Below are 27,998 nucleotides of genomic sequence, written 5' to 3'. Positions count from 1 at the left end.
TTTTTTCAATAACTTTTATCTATTTTGAAGGCAATTCTATAATTCTGCGACTAAAAGGTTCTCGTTCCTATTAGCAAAAAACTTGACCAGCTCGTTTTACCAATATATAAATTTATACATCATTAAAAAAAATTGTGCGAGTGCTTGAAAATGTGATAACCGCTTGGTGGCAGGTCTCGACGATACGGCGATTGCTATTGAATATCCCATCTAAGGTCTCGGAGCTTCTGGTGTGTCCTTAGAGTATGTGCTTCCAGTCACCCTTTTTTTTAAATGACCTTTATTCGAAATTTCTGGCCGATTCTGATTGATCTCTGGCTTTATTCAAATCAGTTTCTGACAGTAGAAGTTCGAATTGAAGGTTTAGCTCAATAGTAAATAGCAGCTCGCACTGAAGAGTTTAATTCATAATTGTGAAAAAGCTTCGAGACTCGAAAATATTTAATATAACAGTTTATTTGATATGCCTTCCAATATTTTGGTTTTTTGCTTTTTCGGGAACGAAGTCAAAGAACATATTTCAAATACTCTTTTCCAACACTAATCGAATTGAATTATGGTTTTGAAGTATTTTTTATATTTTATAATTTATGCACAAACATTGAAAATTAATAAAAAAAAACACAGGAATTTCACAAAATATATTTTGAAATAAACGTAACCGTTACACACATTTATAAATGGCCAGCAAAAACGTCCAGCCGAAGTCGGTAAATTACAGTACCTGGAATTATTTTTAATCACCTATTAGTAATATATTTTATTTATTTATTAATTTTTTCACTCCATTACAGCCGCTCAGCAGCAGCGTTTACAAGTTGTATGCCATCAATTTCCATACAAATTCGCTAAGTTCTATACGGGATGAGTTCAGGAGACGCGTACAGTTGGGCGATCGTAGACGGGTTATAGTAATCGACTTGGAAGAAGAAAAAAAGCTCTTAGCACTAAAAGGTGAGCCTAAATATGATACAAATTGCAAACATAAGTAAATACTAAATGGAATATCTCCTGCTTACTCAACACAGTACGCAACACACAACGCTTCGACGATTTCACCGTTGCACTGGCGGCCATCGAGCGCTGCTGCAATGAATACGCGAATATGTCCAGAAAAATTGAGGAGGAAAATAAGTTTAACTTAATCGATTTTTGGTTGGGAAATCTTAATGTGCCCACTGGTGCAACCCTGTTAAGAAAGTCGAGCGTAGCAATCAAGAAAGGACCGGTGAAGTCACCGAAAGCCCCAGACACATTCGCCCCTGAGAAGCGGTCAAAAGGTTCAAGAACTGCAACTAATAAGAAGTCCGTTATAAGTTTTCCCGTGTGTCCACAACTGGTGCCAAAGGAGCACAATACAGTGGGGCGTCCACCAATGCTATCTAAGAGGAGGGTAAGAAGAAGATACTTATGTGTGATTGAAATTGAGATAAGACATTTTTTTATTCCATGCATCACAGTACATACAAGACGAACCGGAGCAATCGAAACTATTCATAATAATCATTGGCGATATGGACAATGACTTTTATTTAAGATTGCTAAGGTATGAAAATCGGCGACGTGGTGAGTGATTTTATCTATTTCATTATTGGATGGACATTCCAAAGAAAATACATTCATTTTATTGTACTACAGTGCCAAAGCAACAAGAGAAGAGGTTCGAAGGCATGTCCCAAAACACCTTTATTAAAGGTGGTGGCAATAGACCAACAAGAATGTTCTGTACAACATAGGAAATTATTGCGAAATAATGAATTCGCCATGTTTCATTCTGAGCTGACAGCCACATGGACACGGGGAAAGAAAAAAAAACAAATCAGCTGATTTACCAACACCACCATTTAATAGATTCGCCTTGGCATATCCAAATTGTTTTGAACAGTTTTTGAAACAAACCTTTACTCAAATGTCAGCTGAAACGCAATGTAAATGCTACATTTCATGAAATGGGACTAACCATAAATTGCACTTTAAATGGCGTCAATAAGTATAGTACTCAACACTCGTCCTCTCTCTCTCTCACACTCTATCTGCCTCTTTCTCTCCTAACAACCCAACTTACGAAAGTTTCCACCTTCCACCCCAGACTTCCCAACTTTCATACTGTATGGAATAGACAGTTAATTTAGATTCGAAGCTCATGGTGACGCGATCTGAATCTATGGCTCATAATGCACGCACACTCGATACTCCAGAGTGGCTGATTCTGTTTACGTTGCTTCTTTTCAAACGCCTGTTCTACCACTTTAACGAAAAGCTGATCGTTAAATAGTGCCTCTCAATTCGGATATCTGTGATATTAATTCCTTCATCAATTCTTTAATAGACACTTGCCCTGTCTAAGTTTATTGAATTTTGCTCTTCTACGCTTCCTTTTTTAAGACGTAACTACCTGCAGAAATGGGTCAGTAAGTCTCTCATCATAATAAATCATTCGAAGAGCTTGTTCTATGACCCAAAGGAAACTGAGTGTATTTTGATGAATTTATTAACTCATCTCAAAGGTAGGCAGCTCTAACATCATCTCATTGTAACATCTTTATGTGCAAGAGATCCATGGATAACATCAAATATGGTATTTCTTGGAGACCCACCCGATTGGTGGTAATGATGAAGAGTCCATATTTAGCAACTTAAAATTTCTTCACCTTGTAATAGAATCTTCTTTGGCACTTTTTACACTGCGGAGTTTTTTTTTTTTTTTGGGAATTTATGAAACCAAGTTTTTCTGAAAGTCTAAGTTGTTAAAGAATAGGACATAATTTCTTAGTTTCCCCAGGTTGACGATTTTAAGGGCATTTCATATTATATTTTAAAAAATAAATAAATAATTGGCGCGTACACTTCTGTTAGGTGTTTGGCCGAGCTCCTCCTCCTATTTGTGGTGTGCGTCTTGATGTTGTTCCACAAATGGAGGGACCTACAGTTTCAAGCCGACTCCGAACGGCTGATATTTTTATGAGGAGCTTTTTTCATGGCACAAATACACTCGGAGGTTTGCCATTGCCTGCCGAGGGGCGACCGCTATTAGAAAAATGTTTTTATTAATTTTGCCTTCACCGAGATTCGAACCAACGACCTCTCTCTGAATTCCGAATGGTAATCACGCACCAACCCATTCGGCTACGGCGGCCGCCGTATTTGTTGCTGCTGGTCCCGGAGGAATGTTTATGACCTTCTTTGCCAAAAAACCCGCTCAAAGGTGGCAGATAGGTAGGTAGGTGAAATAGTTGAAATACCACTTTGGCACTCCCCAAGTAGCACTAAAACGCCGTTTTGATACCATTTTGACACCTCCAACAGGCAAATATATACAGTCAGAGTCCAAAGGTGTTAATTTAATTAAGAAGATTGATGGGATTTAGGTTGGCGTACTAGAAACGAGCACCCACTGACCTCAATCGTCTAGCTGCAAAATCCGGACGTTTACTGAGAAAGTGCTCAATAATCTCGTTCTCTGACAGCTCCCCACAGCTTCTGCAATGGGGGTTAAATGGCAACCCTAGCTTTTCCGCGTGAGTGTCGATCGTCCAATGACCGGTAAACACAGCCACGAGTTTGAGTTTTGGTAAAGAATAAATTACAGATTCAGATTCCATATCCGAAAACCGCCAGAAAGATGGTAAAAATAAGTTTGCACTTGGAAAACTTCCTATGCACAGCTTTTCACAGACTTTCAAGAAAACTTACTTTCATCAATAGCCCATCCGATTGCCGAACCACGTTATGACCCCCATTTTTTTCATAGTTTTGTGAGACAATCAACCAGTTTGAATTGAATTCTGCAGTTGATCTCAGTTAGATATTTAAGACAAAGTTAGATCAAGAAATGAAAGTTTTAACATACTTTTAGGCTTATGAGGTTATTAACGGTATATTCACACTCTCTTACTCCTACTTCATTGGATTCTTACTATTACACAGTTGAAATGCTGTAAACCCAACCCACGACCGAAGATAAAAAAAGTGAAATCTTGAAATTTAAAGACTAGGAGGCTTTGTTCATCTTTAAAAACTCAAGGGAGCGTAAATGCAAAATCGGCATTCTTTACTTGCTAACTTGAACGTGAACTTAAGGCAGTTTAAAGCGATTTGCATATACTGCTGTGAGTACCGGCATTTCAGAGCAAACTTCTGCATGTCACATTTGCATATCTCAGAATTTCTTATGTAGCTCAGACGGTTACTCTTCCTATACACACATACTTACATGTACAGGGGCCCATTGTGAAATTATTTGTACTACTAAAATACGAGTTTAAAATTGTCTATTTGTGCTTTAAACTCACTACAGGATGCAACTCTGTTTTCTCCACTTGCTTTCTCATCAGTGGCCGTCCGATTGTATTCCAATGGAGTCTCTCGGACGCTGGGTTGCACTTAGATGTCCTAGGCTGCTCGCGTGCTTCAATGAAAGTGTCAACGTGTATTTTCTAGACCAAGAGGTTTCGATAAATCGTTGAACCACTTTTATGCTTGGATATCTGAACTGAATTTGCTCACATGACCTTGGAATTCCCAGTAAGCGCGAGTTATTAACTCGTTTTGATTACTACACCGATTGAATTATTTAGTCCCCCGTCTCCTCGAGTCACGACTATTTCGCAAGAGTTAGACCAACTTCATCATTTCAACGAGGTAAAAGTCGTAACAAAGACCGAGTCTAATGGTAGACGTCGTCTTATTTTCTTTACGTGCGTCCACCGAAATGTCTACCTTAACGAGAATGAACAACAATAAAATAGTATCCTCGGACTGCTTTACAGATGAAAGTGTTACCACTAGCGATGACGATAAATAAAAGTTGTCTCATTCTCAGAAACTATGTTGAAGGATACCCAAACAACTTACTTCATCATCTGCATCACCCTTTGTAAGGCAGTCTTTCTCCTCATAAGACAGAAAGCCGACACCCCTTGAGGAAAGCTCGAGCTCGGTTGAGATGTGAATATCACTCAGGTCTGGACTATCCATAAGGCAGTATGGACAACTCTTTATAAGCCCCTGCTAGGTAAATTTGGCGCTTACATTCTTTATTCTGCTTGGTCGCACTCCTCGTCCTATTTGTGATGTGCGCCTTGATCGTGTTTCTCAAATGGAGGGACCTACAATTTTACAATGCCTCCGAACAGCAGCTGGCTTTTTATGAGAAATCTTTTTAAGGCAAAAATTCACTCGGATTTTTACGATTTCCTACCAAGGGACGACCGCTATTAGAAAAACTTTTTCTATCATTTGGTGTTCATGCCCGAAGATTCGAACCTGTGCACTTCGAAGTGGTAGTTACGCACCAAACCATATTTAAAATAGAAAAGTGGATAGAGTTTCTAACATCGTTAATTCAGCCCTGGGTACACTCTTACATATGGTATAATGTTGTATATAAAATGGCAACTAAGCTGGTAATGAAATTAATTATATTGCGTTTTTATCGAAAATATAGAAAACTGTAAAATGATTCCACAGTTTTTCTCTCACATTTTTGCTATGGTAGTCATTTTGAATTTCATTATACTTTCATGCTTTCCCCAGCAAGAAGGAACCACTTGAAGCTATTGTGCACTTTCTGCCCGAAGAATCCGGTTACGATTTACTACTTCCCCATCCGGAGACCAAAGAACTACTCGCGCACACCATTGAGGAGATACAAGAAGAAATCTTCGAAATGCGCCCATTGGCCATTACAAAATCCACCGGTTACATGCAACATTATTTACCAGTAATTTCGCGCTGCCTCGCGGAAAAGTACACACAGCAGATCTACGACCAACTTAGCTACTACTTGTACGATATCGAGTTGCTGTATCAACAATACCAACACTACTATATCGAACCATTTAGAATAACCAATGTCGCAATGCCAGCGGGTGTAAATGTGCAAGGATTACAAGAAATCGCCGAATCGCTAACCATGCAGGGAGCCTATATAAAAGCACCACTACCCGGTGTGGCCAGCGATCAGGCAACAATCTCCATGTACTTGGAGGGCCTTCTGAACCAAATAGCACAACGTACACGCAAGCTAACACCGCAACAGGCCCAGCTCACCACACTGCCATACACAAAAACCAGCTGTTTAGATTTGAACATGGATTTACGCGATGTCTACACGACGGCCTTTGATAGTATTTTGAAGTTGAAATATTTTGAACGTTTATGCATTGCAGAGAACAATGAATTGCTGCACGAGCTGCTCTTGTATACGAACACTGCATCGTTCGAACGAATACACTACACCAGCCTGGAGTACAATGCGATGCGAGCGTACATTGATAATGACTGTGTGGAAAATGTATTCAAGATACAGGCATACGAAGAACTATCCGATAGAGATCTTCTTCCACTGCCATATTATGCAAAGCTATACTTTGGTGAGAATACAGTGAAACAGCATCTCCAGAATTGGTTGGTAAAATACAATACTTACGAGGTGGATGAGATTATGCCCGGCTGTAAGTTGTACCACTTCAAATGCAACTACAATGAAGTGTATGAGGAGCAGGAAGTTGCAGTGTTGCCATCGCCTTTGTGCTTTCGCGATTTCACACTCTTTCAAATGGAGGCCTTTTTAGAGGCTTTAGTAACGCCGGAAATGTTAAAGACACAAGACCCAAAAATTGACGGGCCCACAAAAAGTTTCACAAAACAAAGTACACTGGAAACGAATATCAATAGATTAGACTTGTCTATATTCATACGTCCAACTTCGCTAAAATGGCAAAAGGTCAGACGTTACATGGAGTCACAATTTGCGCGTGCTACCAGCTCAACTTTTATACCGGAACAGAGAGCCACTCAAATATCGATGCGAAAGGAAACTTCGAAGATGAATGCAGTGCCCGGATTGCCACGCGATCACCCGCTACTCAAGGGGTACAATCTAGAGGACATACGTCAAGAGATACAGATAAAGAACTCAAGCTATTACTTTCAGGAAGGTGCCCTGGAATTGTACGAGGAGCGTTGGTGTTTCACAGATATGAATAAGAATTTATTGTTCACAGTTAATGGCAATATATTCAATATCTTTCGACCACGTTTTTGGAACACCTGTGTCTCACCATGTCTACGCTTCACGAACAAGAACAACATTTCTGTGCGTGTGCTGAATAAGGAAGAGGAATGTGCGAAGATTGTAATCAACTATCCCAATGGCTTGGCAATCTATCACCATGAGACCTATGCCGAACAGGAATGGTATACAGGAGAAACGGTGAACGGTGAGCAACGACGCATGTATGTCGCCGAAGGAGCTGTTATTGTGCATTATCAAAGCGAGGATCTAATTATGGTGATGCGTTATAATGGTGAAGTTTATCGTTTATACCAATATGAGTTTCCTGAAGGCGAGGAAGAAGAGTTGAATGAAATGACAGAAGAATTAGATCCTACACTCAAAATAGAACTAAGAGATAGCACAGTGAACAGGGCACAAACACGCCGAACACAGAGGGCGAGTAAAAAGGAAAAAGAAATGGAAAACCAAAATGAAAAAGAGAAGGGCAACGAAAAGGAAGAAAAAGCTACTTTTCGGGAGTCAGTGCGTGTGCGAAGCGGAGCGGTTTCAGCGAAAAAATCAAGATCTTCAAAACTTTCCGATGGATCAACATTACAAAAATCTATAGTACTAGAAGAGCGTGTTAAACGTAAAACTGCAAAGAATTTACTAATTGAGTCAATCGACAATGAACTGAAATTTCTCAATGAGTTATCAAACAAATATGGTCTAACATATCTACACCTGATTGTGACCACATCGATGGGACTTATTATTAATTTAACACATCGCGGAAAGGTGAGTAGATTGCTGAGTTTTTTGATTTTGCTTTGGTTTGTAATTGGAATCCCTAAAGTGAAAATGCCCTAAATAAATATTAGAACTGCGTTTTGAAATGTCGCTTCGATATCTGATGGAGAACTCGCTTCACCGGAAAATATATTGGGTTACAAGAGCGTTTGTGATAAGGCCCATACTCTCGCTTTCACTTTCATCCTTCGCTTAACGCCCCTTACATATAACAACCCTGAAATCTCTAAGTCATCTATGTTCATAAAGTTTTCTCAGTGGACACAAAATGGTGGTTATAAAGAAGTAGGTGCTTCGATGATTTCCATTACCGATCGATGCCTCAATCTCAGTACCGAGAAGGGAAAAAATCTTAAGGTGATTCCGTAGCATCAGCGCCGTTTCTATGACTTCCAATGGAGCCTAATGGTCAACGAATGAAGGCCAAACCATGACTAATTGTTTGCTCTGTACCAAAGAACTTCGCTAGGAAAACGTTGCAGTTTTCTGGCAAGTGATGTGGTTGTTTCATCTTCAAATCGCCCGATTAAATACCGCATCCAAATCTTCTTCTTCATTTTCGAATCATGGTTCTAGTAATACCTGGTTTTCTCTAAAAGCATAACTCAGAATAAGCCACGTCTTTTTCTGTCAGGGCGTATTACTTATACTCGGTTATAGGTGCAGTGAGACCTACCTTAGGCTGGCATTCATCGTCAGTCAACTTTTTTCCTCCCAAAAGTGGTGTCTGCCCAAGAGAAGGTTTCGATATCTAAGTCTGGATATAGGGGAGAAATGTTCACCCAAGGGAAGAGTCCGTCTGATAGAGGTGTCCAATAGGAGCGGTTATACTGTATTCACGAATCAAGAAGAAAGTCAGATTCTATTCAGGTCGGGTACTTTATGTGATGGTGATTGTAAGAAGTGAGGTTTAAGAGCTCCATAGTGGCACATCCATAATGTGTCACCTACAATGAGCAAAAAGCACACATTTGGCAAGTGTTTCATTACACTGTGACTACACTAACGTCGTACGTAGTAATGTTAATAAGTATGTTGGACTTCCTTCCGGTATGAAGGTTTCGGTTTTTCTGTTACCTTCCATATTCGATCAGTCTAATGGAATTCCATGACTTCCTGAGTAAAGTTTTAAGGATACGTATACAAAACTCTGGACTGTCCCTTTCCAAGCGAGAATATTTGCACCTTCCTTTCCTATGCATCCAATGTTACCAGGTACTCATATACATATAGGGTGACCAGGTACCAGGGTATACCTATTTATAGATGTAGTGCCGATTAATGTTGTTCTTGTTGTGCCAGCATAAACATTCCCCATACATATACGGGGAACGCTGCCGAAGTGACGGTCCTTGCCCGGATATAAATCCGGGTCGTTCCGGTTACGTAGAACCAACAGTCCTGAGAACGGAGTTGAAGGCAGTTCCATACCAGCTTGGAGCACGGCCTAGGAACGCCACCTGTTGTTTTGTTTTTTTACTAGGAGTAAAGTATCGAAAGCCTAGGTGTGCCATTGTGGCCGTCAGTGTGGGACTTTAACCCGAACTAAAACCTCCTCTTGCCGAACGGTTGCTTGTCCTGGAACTTTGCCGTTAAGTAATATGTCGGGAGACCGTTATTGAGTATGTTAACTCAAATTAACCAGTCTCTGTTAGTATGGGATTCTGTCCAGTGTTCGTCTCACAACGACTCCTCAGCATTACTATCAGCCTGGAGATCAAGCTGTTGATGGCGTACGATCGCCTTTCGGCCCCATTCTCCAACACGCGGCATTTTCATGATTCGCGCTGCTACTCCACTTAATTCTCACCACTAGGCTTATCGCACATATGCGTCGTAAGGTTTCTTCTGTGGGAAGCTTGTCAAAAATCCTGCAAAGGTCTTTTCTTTCAGTGTCGAAATGTTGGCACAGGACTAGCTCTGGTTCGTCAGAGATATAGGGCAAGATGGGATGTTTTCCATATTAAAGCACCGTAGATACTCTTTAAGACATCCGTGACCGTAAACAGTTGCGTCACGTAGAAGTCAACTTCGACGAGCTTCCTTCGATACCATTCCGGAACGCCACCTTGACGTGTTATTGGTCACCTCACTGTCGTCACACTCTCTCAGACTTAGTTCTATAGCGAGTATCCAAAGTCAAAGCGGGTCTTATAACCATTACTTATCCCGACCTTCCTTCCAGGACTTAAGTCGTTCCTTGTGCCAAATTGGATCTTCATAGAATACGATTGAAAATTATATGTGAAGTGAAGTCTTATTATGCACGGGTCTGCATTGCCATTATTATCCTGATCCAAAGCCAAAGCCGGTCTAAGAACAATCACTAAACCCGAATTTTCTTCCAGACTTTATTTAAGTCGTTCTTTGTCCCAAATTGGATGTTCTTGGAATAAGATTAAAAATTTTGAGTAAACTGAAATCTTGTTAGGCGCCTGTCTACATTGAAGATATGAAGTCCTTCCTTCTTTGTTTATAATACTGGATGATTGTACGAGTATTAACTACTTATCCTCTGCATTTTCTGCTGAGGTTAGACCCTCCGTAAAGAATAGTGCTTCTCTCTTGATAATCATGTGGAGATACATACTTATTTTTAAAAGAAGGCTTATTCTCAAGACTTCTAGAAAATATGAGCATGATTGCTTTGGAATTAAACTGGGTACATAAACAGAGTCGAATTTCGAGAAATAGTATAAGACAGGTTACGTAAACTAAAGGGTTTTCCAATAAGAGGTGATATTTTGATATTCAAAGAAAAATGCTATTTTTTAATATAAATGATCGGATGTTTATTTAATTATAAAGAGGAAGGTATGCCGTTAATAGTGGAAAATAATATCAGGCAAATGACCACCACGACCACGCTTACAGGACAATATTTCATGAAATTTTCCATAACCGAATTGCGAAGTGGCTGCCCTATGTCCTCGATAGCCTCACGAATTCCATCTTTGAGGTCTTGAATCGATCCTGGGCTGTTGGCGTAGACCTTCTCTTTCACGTGGCCCCCAAGGTGTTAAATCACAAGATCTCGATGGGCAACTGTGATCACCTCTTCGGCCCGGAAACTTTTCCCGTAAAAGATCAATGGTTTCGTTGCTTGTGTGGCTGCTATACAGTCTACTAGAAGTTGTCCTGCACATTTCGTTCTCTCCTTGATATACTGGCAATTTATCGCGATTTATATTCGTAGAGTGCCTTGTTAATTTTTCTATTAGTCCCTTTACGTACCTATTAACATGTTTCCTAAATTTACTCACTACCTTTTAGGTCTACAAAGGACACTCTTCGCCCACCCTGGAATGGCATGATTATTTCGCGAACGAAAGTTATGCCCAACGTGGCGATGGTGTACGCATGATTTGGACAGCTGACTCTTTAAAGTGTTATCACGAAGATGGCACTGTTTTAATAACAACACAGGCAGAAAGAATCGAGCTATTCAGCTTTGACACAGGTACATAAGTGAACGAAACTTTCTTGAGCTTTGCGATTCCTACTTTTTCTTTATGTTTCAGAAACTGCGATCACACTGAGTTCGTCGCACATGGAAGAAGAATATGGTGGTGGTGACTTCGATGACTCTTCGGTAAATTTTAAAAACAAATTGAAAATATCTACAGTTTCAAAATCATTTTCCTACCTTAGACCAACCACTTACTCATTGAAGGTCGCTACTCGAAGGATAGCAAAATTGGTAAAAAACCAGCACCCCAAAAACCACTTCCGAGGTCAATATATACACGTTCACGCGTCTTTAATACCTTTTCACAATATCTAATGCACGGTGGTGAAGGAGAAGAGGAGCATAGAATTGATGATCCGTCGTATGTGACATATCGCAACGACAGCTTCAATGTGCTGCATAAAAGATATGCTGAGGTAAAAATCGAACTGTATGAAGTGCCAATTAACAATATTGTCGTCAGTATAATGGCTATTGATGGTATATATGCATATATCTACAAAGAAATACCTGTGAGCGAGAACGTAATTTTGGACGAATACAACGAAATACCAAGTTTTACCAATACGATGGGTGGTAGTGCCACTGACAGCACACAAATGCATGCACCAGTTACGAAAAGCAGTTCCATTCATACAGATGGTATTGAGTTGCGTAATTCTGCTGATTTGAGTCAGACGATCGAGCAAGAGATTATAGTGCAGACAGTGGTGAAAGTTAGCTTTGGTGATGATTTTGCTATGTCCACCACCGAAGATGCATGTGAACTTACAATGGATTTGGAACGTTATGATGAGGAGAAGGGTAAAGTGCAGTAAGTGAAATGAGGTTTAGTATGTAAATATGTTTGATTATCACTCCTGCGGCTTTGTGGTTCTTTAGCCACGCTATTCTTACGCTACTCTTCAAGAACTAGTTTTCAGTGCAAGTTTGACTCTAATTTCCAGTTTAACTAACACCCCTAATTAGTTTGAATTTTCACACGATCGAGAATAAATGCTTGCAAACTTATCATATAAAATGAGTATTAGACTATGTTCGATGCTGGGAGTTACATGGGGTCTATCTCCTTTAATAATGTATTAGTGCTACTCAGCTGTAGTAAAGCCAATATTACTCTATGGTGCTCTAGTGTGAGTTGAGAAAAACGACACACAAAACACCTATGGAAAGTATTCAACGTCTTGGTGCACTTTGCACCACAGGTGCATTGAGAACTACTCCCACGGCAGCACTTGAAAGAATACTCAACGTACCACCGACTGACATTGCGGCAAAAGGTCTAGCAGCTAGATCTGTCGCAAGACTTAACTTTACCTGTATATTAAAATATTCGGGCATAGCTCAATAGGTAGGAGTTATCGGACCAATTCGGAATGCAATTGGGGGAAGAGATTCCGATCAACAATAGAAGAAAAGGGGTGGGAAAGAGGTATGAAATGTAGCCCACATACACTTAATATATTTACAGATGGCTCGAAAATGATGGACGGACAGGTGAAGAGATTTGTTGCGCAGAGCTGGACATCAGGCGACCAATTAAGCTCCCTGACCATTGCAGCATTTTTCAAGCAGAAGCCTTTGCGGTAGGAAAGGCTGCAGAAATAGCACTGGCAAGGACATCGAGTAACTCCAACAATAAACTCATATGAAATTTCATCTAAAAATGTTCTTAGGGGCAGGGAAACCATAGAGAGACTAGCAGCAGACAGACGGTTACACATCTATTGGGTACCCGGACATAAGGGCATTGCAGGAAACGAAATTGTAAATGAGATTGCAAAAAACGCTATTTACATACAATTCGAAGAAGAAAACGACATGCTGAAACCTTCAAATACGGTGCACAATGACATAGCTGCCAACATGAAAGCACGAATAGACAAGAGGTGGAATAATCTAGCCATTTGTAAAACCGCGAAAATCATGTGTACACAGAATGCAGGCAAATATGCCAGATTCGTAGTAGCCCTGTCTAGAAAGGAAAGCAAAACTATCGTAGGTATACTAACAGGCCACAATTTGTTAGCGGCACATGCATACAAGATGGGAATTGCAAACAATGATAGCTGCAGTTTTTGCAATGAACCAGAAGAGAGGGAAACTCTTGAACACTAGAACACTAGCTAGAACCCGAATGAAATGTTTAGGAGCTCTACAATATGAGAGGTTAGAAAGTCTCTCGGGTCTCACCTTCTATATTCTTGCCCTGCATTAGCTAGAACTCGAATGAAATGTTTAGGAGCTCTATAATATGAGAGGTTAGAATGTCTCTCGGGGTTAGAGCTTCAGAGCTTACTTAGATTCTCAAAAGTTGGAGGCTTATTACAAGAAGCCTACTACAAGGAAACGTAAGAATCAAGCTCCCAATGGTACCACTAAGGTCCAATAGGTCTATGTGATGACTTTCAGCCAGCCAGGTCAACCTAACTTATGTTCGATCTTTGGTTTCTTCTTAGAACGCCCAAACTCTCGATCGTTGTTTTGTTTGTATATCCAAAATGCCTTACTTGTTACGATATCATAGACCTAATTTGAACCATGGCTGAATTTCTTCGACATTTCTGTACATCAATCGACACGAGCCCTATTTTTGTGCTAGTCCCACTAATGCCCAACGCTTCCTCTATCTCGCGCTATCTCACACGCTGATCTTTGACGCACAGCAGCAAAAGTCAAAGTAAGTTGATCAATGCCCTCCTATTGATTTTACGTCGGAAATCGTTATAACTCATCAGACGAAAATATTCACGAGCTGATTTTTTTAGGCAAGAAAAGATCAAATAAAGCACGTAAGTGAAACCGAGCTTTGATAAAACTTTTTGATAGAAATATTAAAGTGCAGCTCATCACATGTAGTGGACCCTGTTAAAAGGCAGCCTTCATAGGAGGGTAAGTTAAAGCACCCAATTTCGGAGCCTTCAAAATTCACCACAATTCAATAAGCACTAGAAACAATCTCCAAATGTTAGACTTCCAAATATATGTATAAATAAATCTCATATCAATTGATCCTAAAGTATCCCTATAACATTTATGCATATTTCAGCGATACTCTGGAAATACGTTTCAATTACGTGAAAAATATCGCCGACCTCTTTCAATACTTTGTCGATCAGATATCAAAATTTAAGAATTACCAAAAACCCCAGTCGAAGGAGTTTTATTTTTTGGAACATCAAAATGCGCAATGCAACATAACAGGTTAGTGATTAAATTGAATATTGTTTTTTTCAATTAAGTGCTTAAATTACGCTGTTGATTTCAAATTGTATTGAAATTTTTAAACTATTTATACATTTTTCATTATTACAGGCTTCCGCTTTGTTTGTGATCTACCAAAGTCGGTAGAGTATAGCTTTTCAGCCAGCAATACTTTCACGGAACTTAAAAAGCTTAATAATATTAATGAAAAAATGACCAACGATTATCCTTGGTTCGATAAGGATATGAAGAAATTTCCACGTTTTCTTCCTTTGAAGAGAGAACATGTGCCGCCAATAAATGAAACCTTTCCGCTCGTTTTACTAACCAAGTAAGTGCATTTGTAGGTTTATATGTTTATAGGGTGATGCAATGGAAATAGAATAGAACCAAGGCACATTCATTAAAGATGGTGGCACTAGACCAACAACAATATTTCATACGTTTGATTGTCAAAGAAAAGCATGGGCAAAGTAGAAAACAAGGAATGAATTCGCCTTGTTTAACTCTGTGCTGACAGCCACATGGACACGACGAAAGGAAAATAATAAATCAGCTGATTTACTGATACCACCTTTAATTGATTTATCTTGAATAGAACCAGTTAGAAAAAACGGCTATAATTTCTATACAGTTGGCAATGCTGTATTCATATTAGGCCTGACCTTATTTTAGATTAAGATTTAATGGAGGTTTGCACTTCGACCTCGTGCTTTTTTGTGCCCTTAAATAATCACAGTACATCAGCCAGACCCAGTTCGTTTATTAAACTTAAGTGGAGCTGAGTTGTCTCAACCTGTTCCACGCTAAGCGCTGCATTCAAGGAGAAGGTGCATTGGAGTCTCCTGGGATTGGTTACAGAAACGTAATGAGCAGATGACTACGCAGTCCGCAATGACCTGGGAGAACGCCCGGAAGCATTCTCAGCTTATCCTTGGTGAGTTGTTGTTGTGTTATTGTTGTTGTTGAGGTGGTTGAACATTTCTGAGCAGAAAATGCTCCTAATTAGTGACCAGCGCCGTTTTACTACCACTATCTCGTGTGATGATGATGTTTTGTTTTTTGTTTTTTTTTTTATTTCCAAGTCAGATCCATTTAGTGAGGTCCAAGTATAGCAGCGAATCCTTTATCTCGATGTCTGAGATCTCCTTAATTTGCTGCAGGAAAGGCTTACCGAAGGATCGGAGTCGTGCCTTGGGGAGAGTTATGAGTTTTTTAAACCTCTTTTAGTTGTACCCTATAGTAAGCATATCGCCTGGCGTAGCGCTTGATCTTATTGCTTACAAACGTTACAAACTCAAATTTGACAGCTAAAGAACACTTTTAAAACGATATACTTTCAGTTGTATTATTATTATTTTTTCTTCTTCTTATTCTTTTTCTTTTCTTCTTTTTAATTATCATAATTTTTTGTAAAAAATTGTTTTCGCCTAATTACATATAATGCCCTTACAAATCCAATACCCCCAATTCATTCAGACGATCCAAGCCATAATGCAACATTTCCAAGACACGCTTGTTCTCATACATCAGCTTATGGGTTGCTGCCTGGGTTGCCGGATCAATCAAACAATTTAATGATAGACCTTGTGAACCCTCACGATCCATGCAGCACAGTGGCAATTCACAAACCATGGCATAGTAGCTAATAAATTCAAGATCACGTACTTCCTCCATCACCATTTGCCAACTGGGTATGTCAGCATCTTGAGTACCTAAGCTTTTCAGTGTCGCCTTTAAATTGGTGTAGTAATGACGTAATAACTCATAGCGATGGAATTTCAAGATAATCAATTGTACGCTGGTATTGAGAAAGAAATTGATATCGTAGCCACAGCTTCCAACGAAGTCCATTTGAAAGTCGACCTGTCGGGAAGAAACATTAAATTAATGTGTTAATCTAAAAATGCAAAAGGTTATTATCTTACAAACACCGCGTCCTCTGGCAGCTTCACACCCTCCACTGTCGCATATTTCATGAGTATGTTGTTTGCCCATAGATCACCATGTGTAATGACCTTGAAACGGCAACGTTCCTTTTGCATTATTCGTTTGGCGCATTCATCAAATTTCACGAGAGATAAGCGCATTTTCTCTGCGATATCTTCGAAGTCCGCCCATTCCCCTACGACTTTAGCAGCTGCGCGTATGCCACCCAAAGCAATTGCATTGAAGAAGACATCGTTGTCAAGAGCATTGTCAAAGGTTGATGGCAAAAGTGCAGCCGTTTCAGCAGGGAACTGTAAAGATTATTTACATATTTGTAGAATATTTAGACAGGTCAATTATGTAAGTAGTCAATAAGATTGAATTTATTTCAGAGTGTACAAGTATAAAACCAAGTATTCTTTTTACTATATTTTGATGATGATTTTAATACCCTAAATGGTGTGTTTATGCCTACTCTCTTAGAAAAATTATTTAAACTTTAAAAGTAAATATAATGGTATATGATTTAATAGTTTTTTTGAAGTGAAAACTCCTTTAGAGTCGTTGGGAGTGATTTGAGACTCGATGAAACGAAAAAGCGACACTAAAAAGAGTCATACATATAGATCTTATAGTATATAGCCTGCGAGAGAATGAGATAGAACACAGTTATACAGCATTCCCTATTCTCCGTCTCCTCTTTGTGCGGTGTTTCGTAGCCTCCCCACTCTTGGCTACGAAGCGTTATATGTTGATATACGTACATATATGTGTGTGGCTGCGTACTGCTGAGCCACGCTAGTATAGTGAGTATTGTAGTATGTATACTGCCTATTACTTGCTTTGGTGTTTAGTTCAAGCGTCATACGTATGTATGTTTGTATGTATGCTAGTACGTATGTGTGCGCGCCTGCGTATTACGGAGCCACGGTGAGCGAGAAGGCATAATGTATACCTATACTACACTACCTAATACTTGCTTAGACCAAGCGTCCTACGAATGTTTGTGTGTATGTTAGTACGTCTGTGTAATATACGCGTTACGACGCTCATAATAGCAACCGCATGTGCTGTATTGCGTCCGTGTTTTTATATTCGTAAATATTTTCATTTTTAAATATTTACCGCAATTGCAGGCGGTATTGCAATATACCACAATCAAAATGACGGTGCTCGTATTGTAACTCCACAGATAGATCTGAATGCACACCAACTAGAATCACTGTCTGTTCAGCTCTCCAAAGTGGGAGAAATATGTGCATGCGAAACCAGATTGAGCAATGGAAAAACAGTTTTAATTGTGGCAATTTATATTTCACCGAATCAATCACGGAATTCATTCACGAAAATTTAATAAAGTATACACCAGAAGCGATTTTAATGTAAATTTTGCATTGGACACAGCGGTTCCTTTAATTGACTTTCGCAATACAACATTCAATTAAAAAATGTGTAACAATCGCACTGAATCGACAACACACAAAAACAACAATTGACGCGGTATTTCAAAGATATGTTGACAACATCGAAGCCAAAGCATTTGTATCATATTTTAGCTATCATAAGCCACTCGTATCATTTGTTGAAATTGAAAACATTGAGGATGAATAATAATAAAATGAAGAAAATAAAATATGAACTTTATTGCAATATTATAATGAACCTATAATTATCCCGCTCCTAATGCTGCTTTCGTCTCATTCTCTCTCAGTTTGTTTTACGGAAGGTTTCACTTCTATCGCGTCTAACCGTTAGACTGGTATTTTTTTTTTATTATTCGTGAAGTCAATATCCTTTTGCAAAAGTTTGAACCGATTTTCGAGCCGCCTTTTCCGATCCCAACCATGTCATTTAGACACCGTTTCTTAAGACGTCAAAAAACGTTGAACTCGCCTTTCATTTTTGATTTGCGAGAATAAAAAGAAAGCATCGAGTATCACATCACAACTGTGCGACAAATGGAAAAACATAAATCCGTTGCTTCGAATACTTATATTCACTTATGTGAGTCGAGAGCTTGCATTGAGAATGTCATTCGTCTTCTGCGATTAATCTGCCTTATTTTTCTGAACATATCTGGCAAACAAATGCCCGATCATAGCGACATCGCGCGAAACTGCGAAGCGGATGAGCTGTTCAGACAAGAGACCTGTATGGTAGTTTCCCCACGAAAAGAGAGGATTGGGACCCCTATGATAATCTGCGCTCTACTCCTGCAACGATGGGCTTCGCGTCAACTCAGCGAGCGCTGGGCAAGTACACAAACTTGTAAGGTCGCGAAATCATTCTGGCCAGTGATCCCCTAAAGATGACAAAATCTCAGCTCTCAAACTTCGTAAATGTCCGCACGGATCACCATTCGCGAAGTATGTATGCATGCCGTGAGACTTGGAATTACTTCGAGTCCTTTTTGCGTCAGCTGTATTAAGGATGAGGTGAAATCATCTCAGCACCTCCACCTTAGCTGTCCTGCTCTCGTGGGACTAAGATTTAAGCATCTTTACTTTTACTTCTTTGTTATATGAACTTCATCAGCAGCATAAAGCGGCTAACATAACCGCAAATAAGTCACCGTTCGTAATCCTCATCCTTTTTTTTGCATCTGGCCCGGTTTGAACGACCTATGGATGGAATTATTTTTTAGTTTCGATTTTATGTGATTGATCCACAATTCTTCGCCTGCCACTATATTCTGATACATTGCGGTTGAATTTTGTCAGCATTTCTAAGCGCCAATTGGATGGTTACGAAATTATTCAGTGCACTGGAGCTGCTATATCACAAAACTTAAGTAACAACATACATGTGACCCTAACAATTTAATAAATATCTTCTTTAGCTCACCTTCTCAATATACTTCATGGAAGCGGCATGGAATTGCGCCAGCTTCTTCAGCACCACTTTCGTTTCCTCCAAATTCAGACCTGCATAACGGTCCACGCTGCGATAATCAGCCGTATTTAGATCTTCTAATACGTAAATTTCACGTTCATCACGCTCACAAAAGAAACAACTAAAATATATGAATATGTATACATTAAGAAAAATCATGAAAAACTGATTCGCGAGTGTATTTATTGCTGCTCCACTCACTTTGCATACAATTTTGGCTTTATCGCTTCATTTTCATTTTTATTCTCTCTAACCGTTTGCGCGAGTATTTGCTGTATTTCCGGCAGGACATGTCTATACATTGCCAACTCATTCGAACCGAGTTCCGATATTTCTCTTATCACATCCTTCACAATTAACGTTATTTCGCGCTTTTCACTTGAATTTTGCGCACCTGAGCTGTACAAAAGGAAATGTACTTTTGCTCGATAGATGACGCTGCAAAAATTTTCGCCATCTGCAATTGCACGTTTCCAATATAATTCCAATATATCTACCACATTTTTGTTGCTGTCACCAATTGCACCATTAAAGTGGATTTCTAGTGCGCGCTTAATGAAACCAGCGTTAAGGTAGGCTGGTGGTAATTGCGTTTCGGTTTGCGGGGAGGACATTTTATTGATCACAATTTAATTAGTTCGTTGATATATAGTACACTTTGAACGCAATATTTTATTTAAGCTTATTTTATATTACCGGTGAGTTATCGTGAAGCGCGAAAAAGCTATTCTAAGTAACATCACAGAAGAAAGCATCATTGCAACTGATTTAAAATTTTGTTGGCACTCATTCCATCCGAAAGTTATCAAAGAGCTTTAATTGAGAAAGCAAAGCGTTTATTCTGCATTTATTTAAATGCGATTGTGAAATTAAATTGTGAGCGAAATGTAAATATTTGTGATTTTTTCTAAAAAAAATATTCTCTTTCCACTTAAAACTTCCTATCTCAAGAGATACATTTTTTATAACGATAGCGATTATTTGATTACAGCAAGAGCTGCTAAATTCTAATAGGTAGTATGTAAATATACGAATACACTTCAATACATGTACCTATGCATGTGTATACCCCCTAAAGGCAGTTATCAGTCTTTACACAGATAATAATTAATAATACGAGTAATAATTTCGATAATAAAAACAAATATATTGATTGAATCAACGTATCATTAGACTGGACTTGGATTAGTCGCGGGTAGATAAGAAAACAACTTGAAATGTTATACGCCTTCCAGCATTCCGATCTTAATATCTGTCATTTACGTGGCTTCATTTTGTTCTGTTTTCTCATGCAAGCACCTGCCGTCTTAACAGTACAAAATCAAAAATCAATTTATAAAGAACACAAGAAGGTTAAAATATTCTTTTTTTATCATATGTTATTTTGAAAGTGACAGCTCTTTTCCGCTGGAAATCTTGATATAAATTCAGTCTTATGTCTCCTTGGAATATTGAACATTTCTTCTCAAAGTCAATGTTGTGTAGCTCAAATAGAGCGTTTATTGAAAATAACAAAGCTCAACTTTATTGTGGTGGCATCATTAGCCCATTCTTCTTTGGAAATTCTGCTAGAAATGTCATTTCGGCCAACGGTTATCGCTACAGAGGCATGTCATTTGCGGTCGTAAAATTAATAAATTCACTTGGACGTTCTTTCGTTTATGTAGAATTACGCGCCATGCCACAATCGATCTTTTGCGTACCAAGTTCGGTAATCGTGTTATCAGCCGTCTCTACGATGTCAACTAGCTACCTCGGAGCTCCGCTTTGACGCCGTTAGACTTGTATTTGTATAGTGCCGTGAAAAACAGACGTTAACAAATAAGCGTTTAACGATTCACGCCCTTAAGACGAGCATCGAACAAGCCATTCATTAGATAGAACCTGAAACAGTCACTAGTCTAGAAAGACTGGTTTAACAGGGCCTGCTACTATAAAGCCAGCCGAGGCAGGCGCATAAATGAAATCGTATTCCAGAAATAATGGGAATATGTATTTTCTCTTATATTTGAGTTTTTAAAAAGTATAGAGTCTTCTTTCCGGAGCGATAAGCTGTATGAGGTTTACGACGGCATAGACATAGCGCAGCGAATAAAGATCCAGCGGTTTCGTTGGTTGGGTCATGTCGTCCGAATGGAAACAAAGGTGGTGGTAGCAGAGGAAGAGGAAGACCTCCTCTGCGTTGGAAAGATCAGGTGGACAAGGACTTGGCCTCACTTGGTGTATCCAACTGGCGCCGGTTAGCACGAGAAAGAAACGACTGGCGGGCTTTGTTAAACTCGGCCAAAATCGCGTAAGCGGTCATCATGCCAATTAAGAAAAAGAAGAAGTACGGATAGGTATAAGTATTCAGATATCTTAAAGGTAAATTTGATGCAAAATGCCGAAAAATGAAGCACGAGGGAGAACTGTTACTCCTATCAGAATAACGACCCGAAGCATAAATTGGCAATTGTACCGAATTGGCTCATTTGAAATTGCCGGCATATCGTTCAAAAACCAGTACAATCGCCAGGCCTCAATGTTATTGATAACCTGTGAGAAACATGAAACTCGAAACTAATCTAGCCTGAGAAAGCAAACTAGTCGTAATCTAGCCACAAAAAGGAAATTAATATAGCCTAAAAGAGAAATGGCAAAACATTTCTTCTGAATACAATACACTAAAAAGTTCCAGAACGGGCTCCAAGCGGTTATTGACAACAGCGGTAACTTAAATAATATTAATTTACTACAGCCTTAAGCAATATTTTTTGGAACTATGTTTTATTTTCTGTTAATCTCACTATTTGCTTTAAAAGAATTGACAGCATAATTTCCACTGCAGATGTGGGGTAATACTAATCCAGTAAGCCTCTTTCATCGAATGACTTTAGCATATATTTATATGTATCCAAAACTCGCGCGTTGCTATAGATATCCATACGATTCAGCTCCAAGCGCTGCTTATTCTGAAATTCATTGAAACTCATACCTTTCGTCATATCATCACTTAACATAGTTTGTGCGAACGGGAAAGTGAGTAGATAGTAATTGAAGTAATCGGTGCGACGCAGTTCATCTAGAATACACTGAAAACTTGGAATGTTCTCTACAGGATACTTAGCCGCAAGCAAAGTTGAACGAAAGGATGCATAATAATGTGCAATAATGGCATCGTAGCACTCCACAATCACCGACAATTGTACGCTTGTCATGAAAAGATTATGAATGTCAAAGGCGGGACTGCCGTAGAAGCTGTTCTGATAATCCAACTAAAGTATAAAAAGGTTATACATTATTTATTTATTTCTTATTTTAGATACTAGAAAATAAATTCTACTTACGAACACTGCATCCTTCGTTTTGCCATCGTTACTATTGTACGACAAAAGTATATTAGCAATCCACATATCGCCATGTAGTATCAAAGTTAGTCCAGCTTGTGACGCATCGAATAACGGAAGGAATTTATTTCGGAACACCTCACCTGTATTTTTTCGCATTTTGTCAATTATGCCGTCGAAGCCGGACCAAGTTTCGATAATTTTAACAACATGCTCTATATTACCATGCATTTGGTCTTCGATGAAGAGCTCAAGCGCCGGATCGCTGACGGCATAGAACTGACGCAGTTTATTTCTTACCTCAGGATGCTGTTAAAATTGGAGTTTTGGTGGGAATGTTAGTGGGTTTCTATAGAGAGGGAGAAAGTATTGAATCATAATATTTACCGACTCTGTATAGATAAGCGACGCCGCATGATACTCTCCCAAGCGCTTGAATAGCAAACGTGTTTCATCCTCATTGTAGCCAATAGTACGCGGACGCACTATATACTCACGCGGAGTCAGATCCTCGAAGAAATGTATTTCATTTTTAGTTTTTAACGTGTAGTATACACTGCAAAGTATTTTAAAGGTAAATATTAGATGAGAATTAAGAATAGTAGAATGCAAGATTGAAGCGGAAAAATGAGCATAAAAGAGCCGTGACAAAATTGTAGATGATAATTAATGCTTAATATAACCCAACAGAAGAAGTTTCGGTGCTTCAAATGACCAAAGGACTTGAATTAATTATTATTTTTTTTTTTTTTTTTTGTACGTTCGTGAAAATTTACCAAAGTATGAATTGAAAAATTCCCAATTTCTCTCTTAAATTCCTAATTTCGCTCACTTTGAATTGGAAAAAATGCTGATACAATATTTCCGGTGCGTTCTCTCACCGGCACAGGAAGACTCAATGAAACTGTTTACTCGAATTTATTCAGTATAGCAGACACAGGCTGTTGAGATTTTAAAAATCTTCAATCTTTGCTCGAACGTGATAGAAATTGCTTCAACTTGATAGAAATTTGCACTTTGAATGTCGCTTTGATATTGACAGGTTATAAGAAAATTTAAGATAGCGTTAGTTTTTAAATACAAAGTTGTTATGTTTCTATATAAACTCCTTACATGTAACCGCATATTATCAACTTATACTGCACTTCACTTTGTATTTATCTTCATATAGTAAATAAACAATACAAACTTACGTTGGTGACGCCGATTCCAGGCCACAAATGTGCAATATTTTATTGATCTCGGGTAGCACCTGTTCGTACATAAAGTTCTCATTAGAAATCGTGGAGAGATTTTCGAACAAATCCTTCACAAGCACTTGTAGTACACGTTGATCTTCATTCGTTTCCCCACGCAGATTTTCTGCACTTGACAGTCCATGCAAATCATATATCAACTTTACGCGGTAGATATCGCTGCAATAATTACCAAATGATTTTTGCGGTATCACTTGTAAGTCGCGTAATTGTGCTTGCGCGCCAAAATTCTGCGTTAGTAATCGTTTAAAGGTTTCTTCGCTTAGGTATTCAGGATAGTCGGAAACACTCGTAACAGTGGTACTCATGTTTAATTGTTTTTATTTTGTTGTGTTTGATTTTTTTTGTTCTGCCAATATTGTTTATTGCGCGTTTTTGTTAAATAGCTAACTGTGGTAGTTTGTGAGTACTTAAAGTTGAAATTGTTATTTGAGATGCGTCTACAATTGATTGCAGCTTTTATGCATTTGTCGGTTTGGCTTTGCGATGGTGAAATCATGTAGTAGTGCGGCTCTCTAAAGCTTTTAAATAGCTTTATAGGCGATAAGATATTGTATACTTTGTATTTCATTGCAAAGAGTAACACACAGGTACATACATACATACATAAATACATATCTGTAAATTTTGACGTGATAACGTCTTATAATTCGATTTAGCCGGCTGCACGCTCGAAAAAATGTGTCGTTACCTTGCTCATTAGTGTTACCTTGCTCATTTGTCGTTACGTTGCTCATTGCCGTTACCTTGAATGAACTGCAAGCGAAAGCGCGGAACGAACAAAGCAAACAAACGGCAACGTTCGACATCTTGCTCTTTCCTACTTAAGTGAGCGTATATATGTATGTATATGCGCATACATATGTACATATATAAATTCACGTATTTGTATTTGCATACGCCTTCTTTTTGATTATTATTAATTTGATTTACTTGAAGAATTTAAAATAAAACCAAGTTTGTTAATAATACCTGTTGTTTTAATGTTATTATTATTAATTTTTTTTATTATATATGAAGGAAAAAATGTATGGTAATATTTACCATATACCTTATAAGATATGTTGTATACTAATATATGTATATAAACATGCATATACATATACAATTTCACGCAATTTTCAAAAAGAACAAATCTATATGTAAAGATGCATACAAATCATATGGACATATCAAATATTCGAATCTATTCCGTATGCAAGCAAATGTAAGCTAATGTGCTTGAACTGCAAACGAGAGCGCGGAACGAACGACAAAGAGCACAATCGGCCCCCGCGTTCGGCAACGTTCGACATCTGGCTCTGTCCTACTTGAGTGAGCATATATATGTATGTATATGCGCATTTGTATATAAATTCACATACTTGTATTTGCATATGCCTTCTTCCTGCGTGCATGGTAATGAACCATTTCTCTGTTGAGAATAGGACGATGATAGAAAAAGTAGGAAATGAAAGGGAGTGTTTCGAGTGTAAAGTATCTTGAAAAAGGCAAATCGATGATGGTGCCTCTTAGTGTTGTTGACTTATTAACGTCTGATGCACAATCGAAATTGAAGATATCTTTCATGAATTTGATAAGTGTTTCGTCATTTTTCACGTTTGTGTAAATGTAACTTGACCTATTCCATTGCAATTCCATTTACCTCCTCCTCTATATCCATACAAAATATCTATCAAACAAATAAAATTAAAATTTTGTTTTGAAAATTGCAACCATTCCATCAATATTTTCTTATGACGTTGTCACGTTAATCTATCGTCAGTAAACCGACTTTACAGACAACCTCTTTTTTTTTTGGAGAGCATTTCTCCACTAGTGAATTAAAAAACTAAAATTAAATTAAACGAAATTAAGCTAAGAAAGGTAAAATATGATTAAAGTGAATTAAATTGAAATGAAAAATTGAAATTAAAAAAATTAAAAAAAAAATAAAAAAAAAATTTTACTAAAAAAAGTATAAAAAAAAAAAACTAAATAAATACAAAAAAATAATATGTGCAAATAAACAAGCGTCTGCAGAGCTTCATATAGTGAACGCGAGAAATAAGTCAAGACGGAAAATGTGTTTAAGGGTGTATAATATGTAAAAGATATTTTGGTAAAAATCTATTATCTGTTTTGTCTTATTTTTGGTATTCCAGTTGAATTTTGAACTTTGCTGTATTAAGAAACTTAGTTATTTTATTTTTATTTTAAAAAGTTTACACAATATAAAATTATTAGGTAAACTGAAGCAAACGCAAACTTATAATAGAAGTTTATGACAAATACTTTTGTGGTTCATTTTAGCCCTTTATAAGTCTTTGTTATGAGTAAGATTAGCCGTTTCTCGCTTAAATTGACCTTCTCCAAGTGTTTTTTTGGTCGATCGCGACCTCTGCTCCCTTGCAGGTTCCAGTCCAGTTCCATTCTCGTGATGCCATCTGGTGCTTTTCTCAATGTGTGACCTATCCATCGCCACGTTTGATTTGCCTAAGAATGGGATCTCCACAGTGCGTCGTTTATGATGGTGTTTGGCCAGAATATTCTACAGATGATGCGGAGGCATTTGTTGATAAAGGATATAGCGTCTGTGTCGCTTCCATACAACAATACTGACCTTACGCATGAGCCGAATATTCGTAGTTTAGTGCGCCTGGAGATTTGCAAACTCCCCCATACTGTATGCATTTGCCCGAATACCGCCCTTGCTTTGTTTAGCCTACAGTTGGCATCTTCATCTGCTCCACCATCTGCCGTGATGATGCAGCTGAGGTATCAGAAGCGTTCAATAAATTCCACCGGGCATCCGTCAACCAATATCTGCCTTGCGTTATTGTGGTTAACTGTCATGGCCTTGGTCTTGGCGATGTTGACCTCTAGTCCAACAGTGCGTGCCAGCGCGACTAGTTTGTCCGCCTTCGCTTGCATGTCAGAGAGTTTGTGAGGGAAGAGGAAGATGTCATCGGTGAACTCCAGGTGCTCAAGATGTCTGGTAAAACTCTATGCGATGCCTTTTTTGCGCAGGGTCAGTTGTAACAGTAAAGCTCTCTTTTTGCAGCTTTTTTAGAGTTGCCAAGTCAAAAACTGAGTCTATACCATGGAGAAAAGATTTTTATAGGTCTCCTACCTAACAGACCGTTATTAGGCTCTGAGCGAATTTGGCAGATATACCGACGTTATTCGTTTAGTGTTTCACGAATGACGTAGAATCCAAAGTTCCCCTCAAACATTCTTTTTTTACCATACCTAACGAGCAACCTTGGTATCTATCATCCTTGACTTCAAACCGTTTGTGACTTTATCGAGTTCAGTCTGAAAACCGGTCCACTCTCATTTTGATCTTGTACTTAATGCCAGCTCTTCTCATTTTCAGTCCATTTCAGTAACGATTTTCTTTTTCTTCACTTCTCAGCATGTATGTTAAAATCCCACCACAATTATGCAATACTGCCGAGATACACAAATTCGTGGAGCCCATTGAAGATTTCACTTTCAAGAAGACGGAACGCTACTTGCGCGAGTAAGTAAATAAGTAAACATCTTTTAAATGCAAATAGTTTCATATTGTTTATTTTTACATACTTACAGTGCGCTCGAATATTATTTACGACCACGGATACGTATTGAATTGGCAAGACTCTGGAGTGCAAATAATTGGAAATTAAAACATGAAAAACATAAACAACGGCTGGTACGCGAACAGCAACGCACTGGGCTGTACAAGGCGATGTTGCGGCATAATGTTTTCCCGAAGTACAAGCAATTCTCTCAAGAATTCGATAGTCACGTAAAGAATATTGACTTTTTCCAATTTGTAATACTGCGTTGCTACAAGCCGGAGAAGGTGGAAGACGAACGATTAGCTAAAGAGCAGAAATTTAAGAAAAAGATAGGCAGAGGTAAAACACCGGTTTTTATAACACCTTCCGAGCCTCAGAAATCCCCCGATAGTGGATTACAATGGAGGTATTCAAAAGCAAAATATCGTGGTCGAAACCCTCCAAAATGTATAACCACTTTAACTCACACAACAGCTGATCTCGATGCTTAGAAAATTATTTTTATGTGACTATTTTGTACAATTAACATTAAATGAAACCAACTACGGTTATATTTATTCTTTTCTC

The 27,998-nt window shown here is 38.5% G+C and overlaps 3 protein-coding genes across 3 annotated transcripts; 1 reads left to right on the top strand and 2 right to left on the bottom strand.

Annotated features, from left to right (window-relative positions):
• Positions 1 to 680: 680 nt before the first annotated feature.
• LOC128861908 (uncharacterized) lies at positions 681 to 27,998 on the top strand. Its single transcript, XM_054100286.1, is given in 12 exon segments — positions 681 to 710; positions 795 to 954; positions 1,029 to 1,393; positions 1,461 to 1,546; positions 5,536 to 7,798; positions 11,084 to 11,270; positions 11,332 to 11,487; positions 11,490 to 12,093; positions 14,329 to 14,483; positions 14,595 to 14,814; positions 27,284 to 27,391; positions 27,460 to 27,998. Coding segments are annotated over 12 exon segments (4,797 nt in total). The 3' UTR covers positions 27,923 to 27,998.
• Positions 15,827 to 20,075, bottom strand: LOC128860170 (uncharacterized). Its single transcript, XM_054097462.1, has 4 exons — positions 19,506 to 20,075; positions 19,257 to 19,425; positions 16,412 to 16,723; positions 15,827 to 16,349 (listed from the first exon to the last, which is right to left on the bottom strand). The coding sequence occupies exons 1-4, from the start codon at positions 19,916 to 19,918 to the stop codon at positions 15,933 to 15,935; spliced, it is 1,311 nt and encodes a 436-aa protein (XP_053953437.1). The 5' UTR covers positions 19,919 to 20,075; the 3' UTR covers positions 15,827 to 15,932.
• On the bottom strand, positions 22,092 to 24,380 carry LOC128860171 (uncharacterized). The gene is made up of 4 exons (XM_054097463.1): positions 23,824 to 24,380; positions 23,018 to 23,186; positions 22,631 to 22,939; positions 22,092 to 22,558 (listed from the first exon to the last, which is right to left on the bottom strand). The coding sequence occupies exons 1-4, from the start codon at positions 24,192 to 24,194 to the stop codon at positions 22,145 to 22,147; spliced, it is 1,263 nt and encodes a 420-aa protein (XP_053953438.1). The 5' UTR covers positions 24,195 to 24,380; the 3' UTR covers positions 22,092 to 22,144.

The sequence above is a fragment of the Anastrepha ludens genome, chromosome 4 (genome assembly GCF_028408465.1).
Source record: "Anastrepha ludens isolate Willacy chromosome 4, idAnaLude1.1, whole genome shotgun sequence".
NCBI classification, from domain to species: Eukaryota; Metazoa; Arthropoda; class Insecta; order Diptera; family Tephritidae; genus Anastrepha; species Anastrepha ludens.
This window is presented reverse-complemented; position numbering and strand designations above follow the sequence as displayed.

Coding starts and splice junctions, on each gene's coding strand:
- LOC128860171 (XM_054097463.1), bottom strand. CDS start 24,194: ATGAGTACCACTGTTACGAGTGTTTCCGACTATCCTGAATACCTAAGC. Junction 23,187..23,823: donor CTGGAATCGGCGTCACCAAC/GTAAGTTTGTAT, acceptor AATACTTTGCAG/TGTATACTACACGTTAAAAA. Junction 22,940..23,017: donor CGCTTATCTATACAGAGTCG/GTAAATATTATG, acceptor CAATTTTAACAG/CATCCTGAGGTAAGAAATAA.
- LOC128860170 (XM_054097462.1), bottom strand. CDS start 19,918: ATGTCCTCCCCGCAAACCGAAACGCAATTACCACCAGCCTACCTTAAC. Junction 19,426..19,505: donor AAGCCAAAATTGTATGCAAA/GTGAGTGGAGCA, acceptor CATATATTTTAG/TTGTTTCTTTTGTGAGCGTG. Junction 16,724..19,256: donor CCATGAAGTATATTGAGAAG/GTGAGCTAAAGA, acceptor TAATCTTTACAG/TTCCCTGCTGAAACGGCTGC.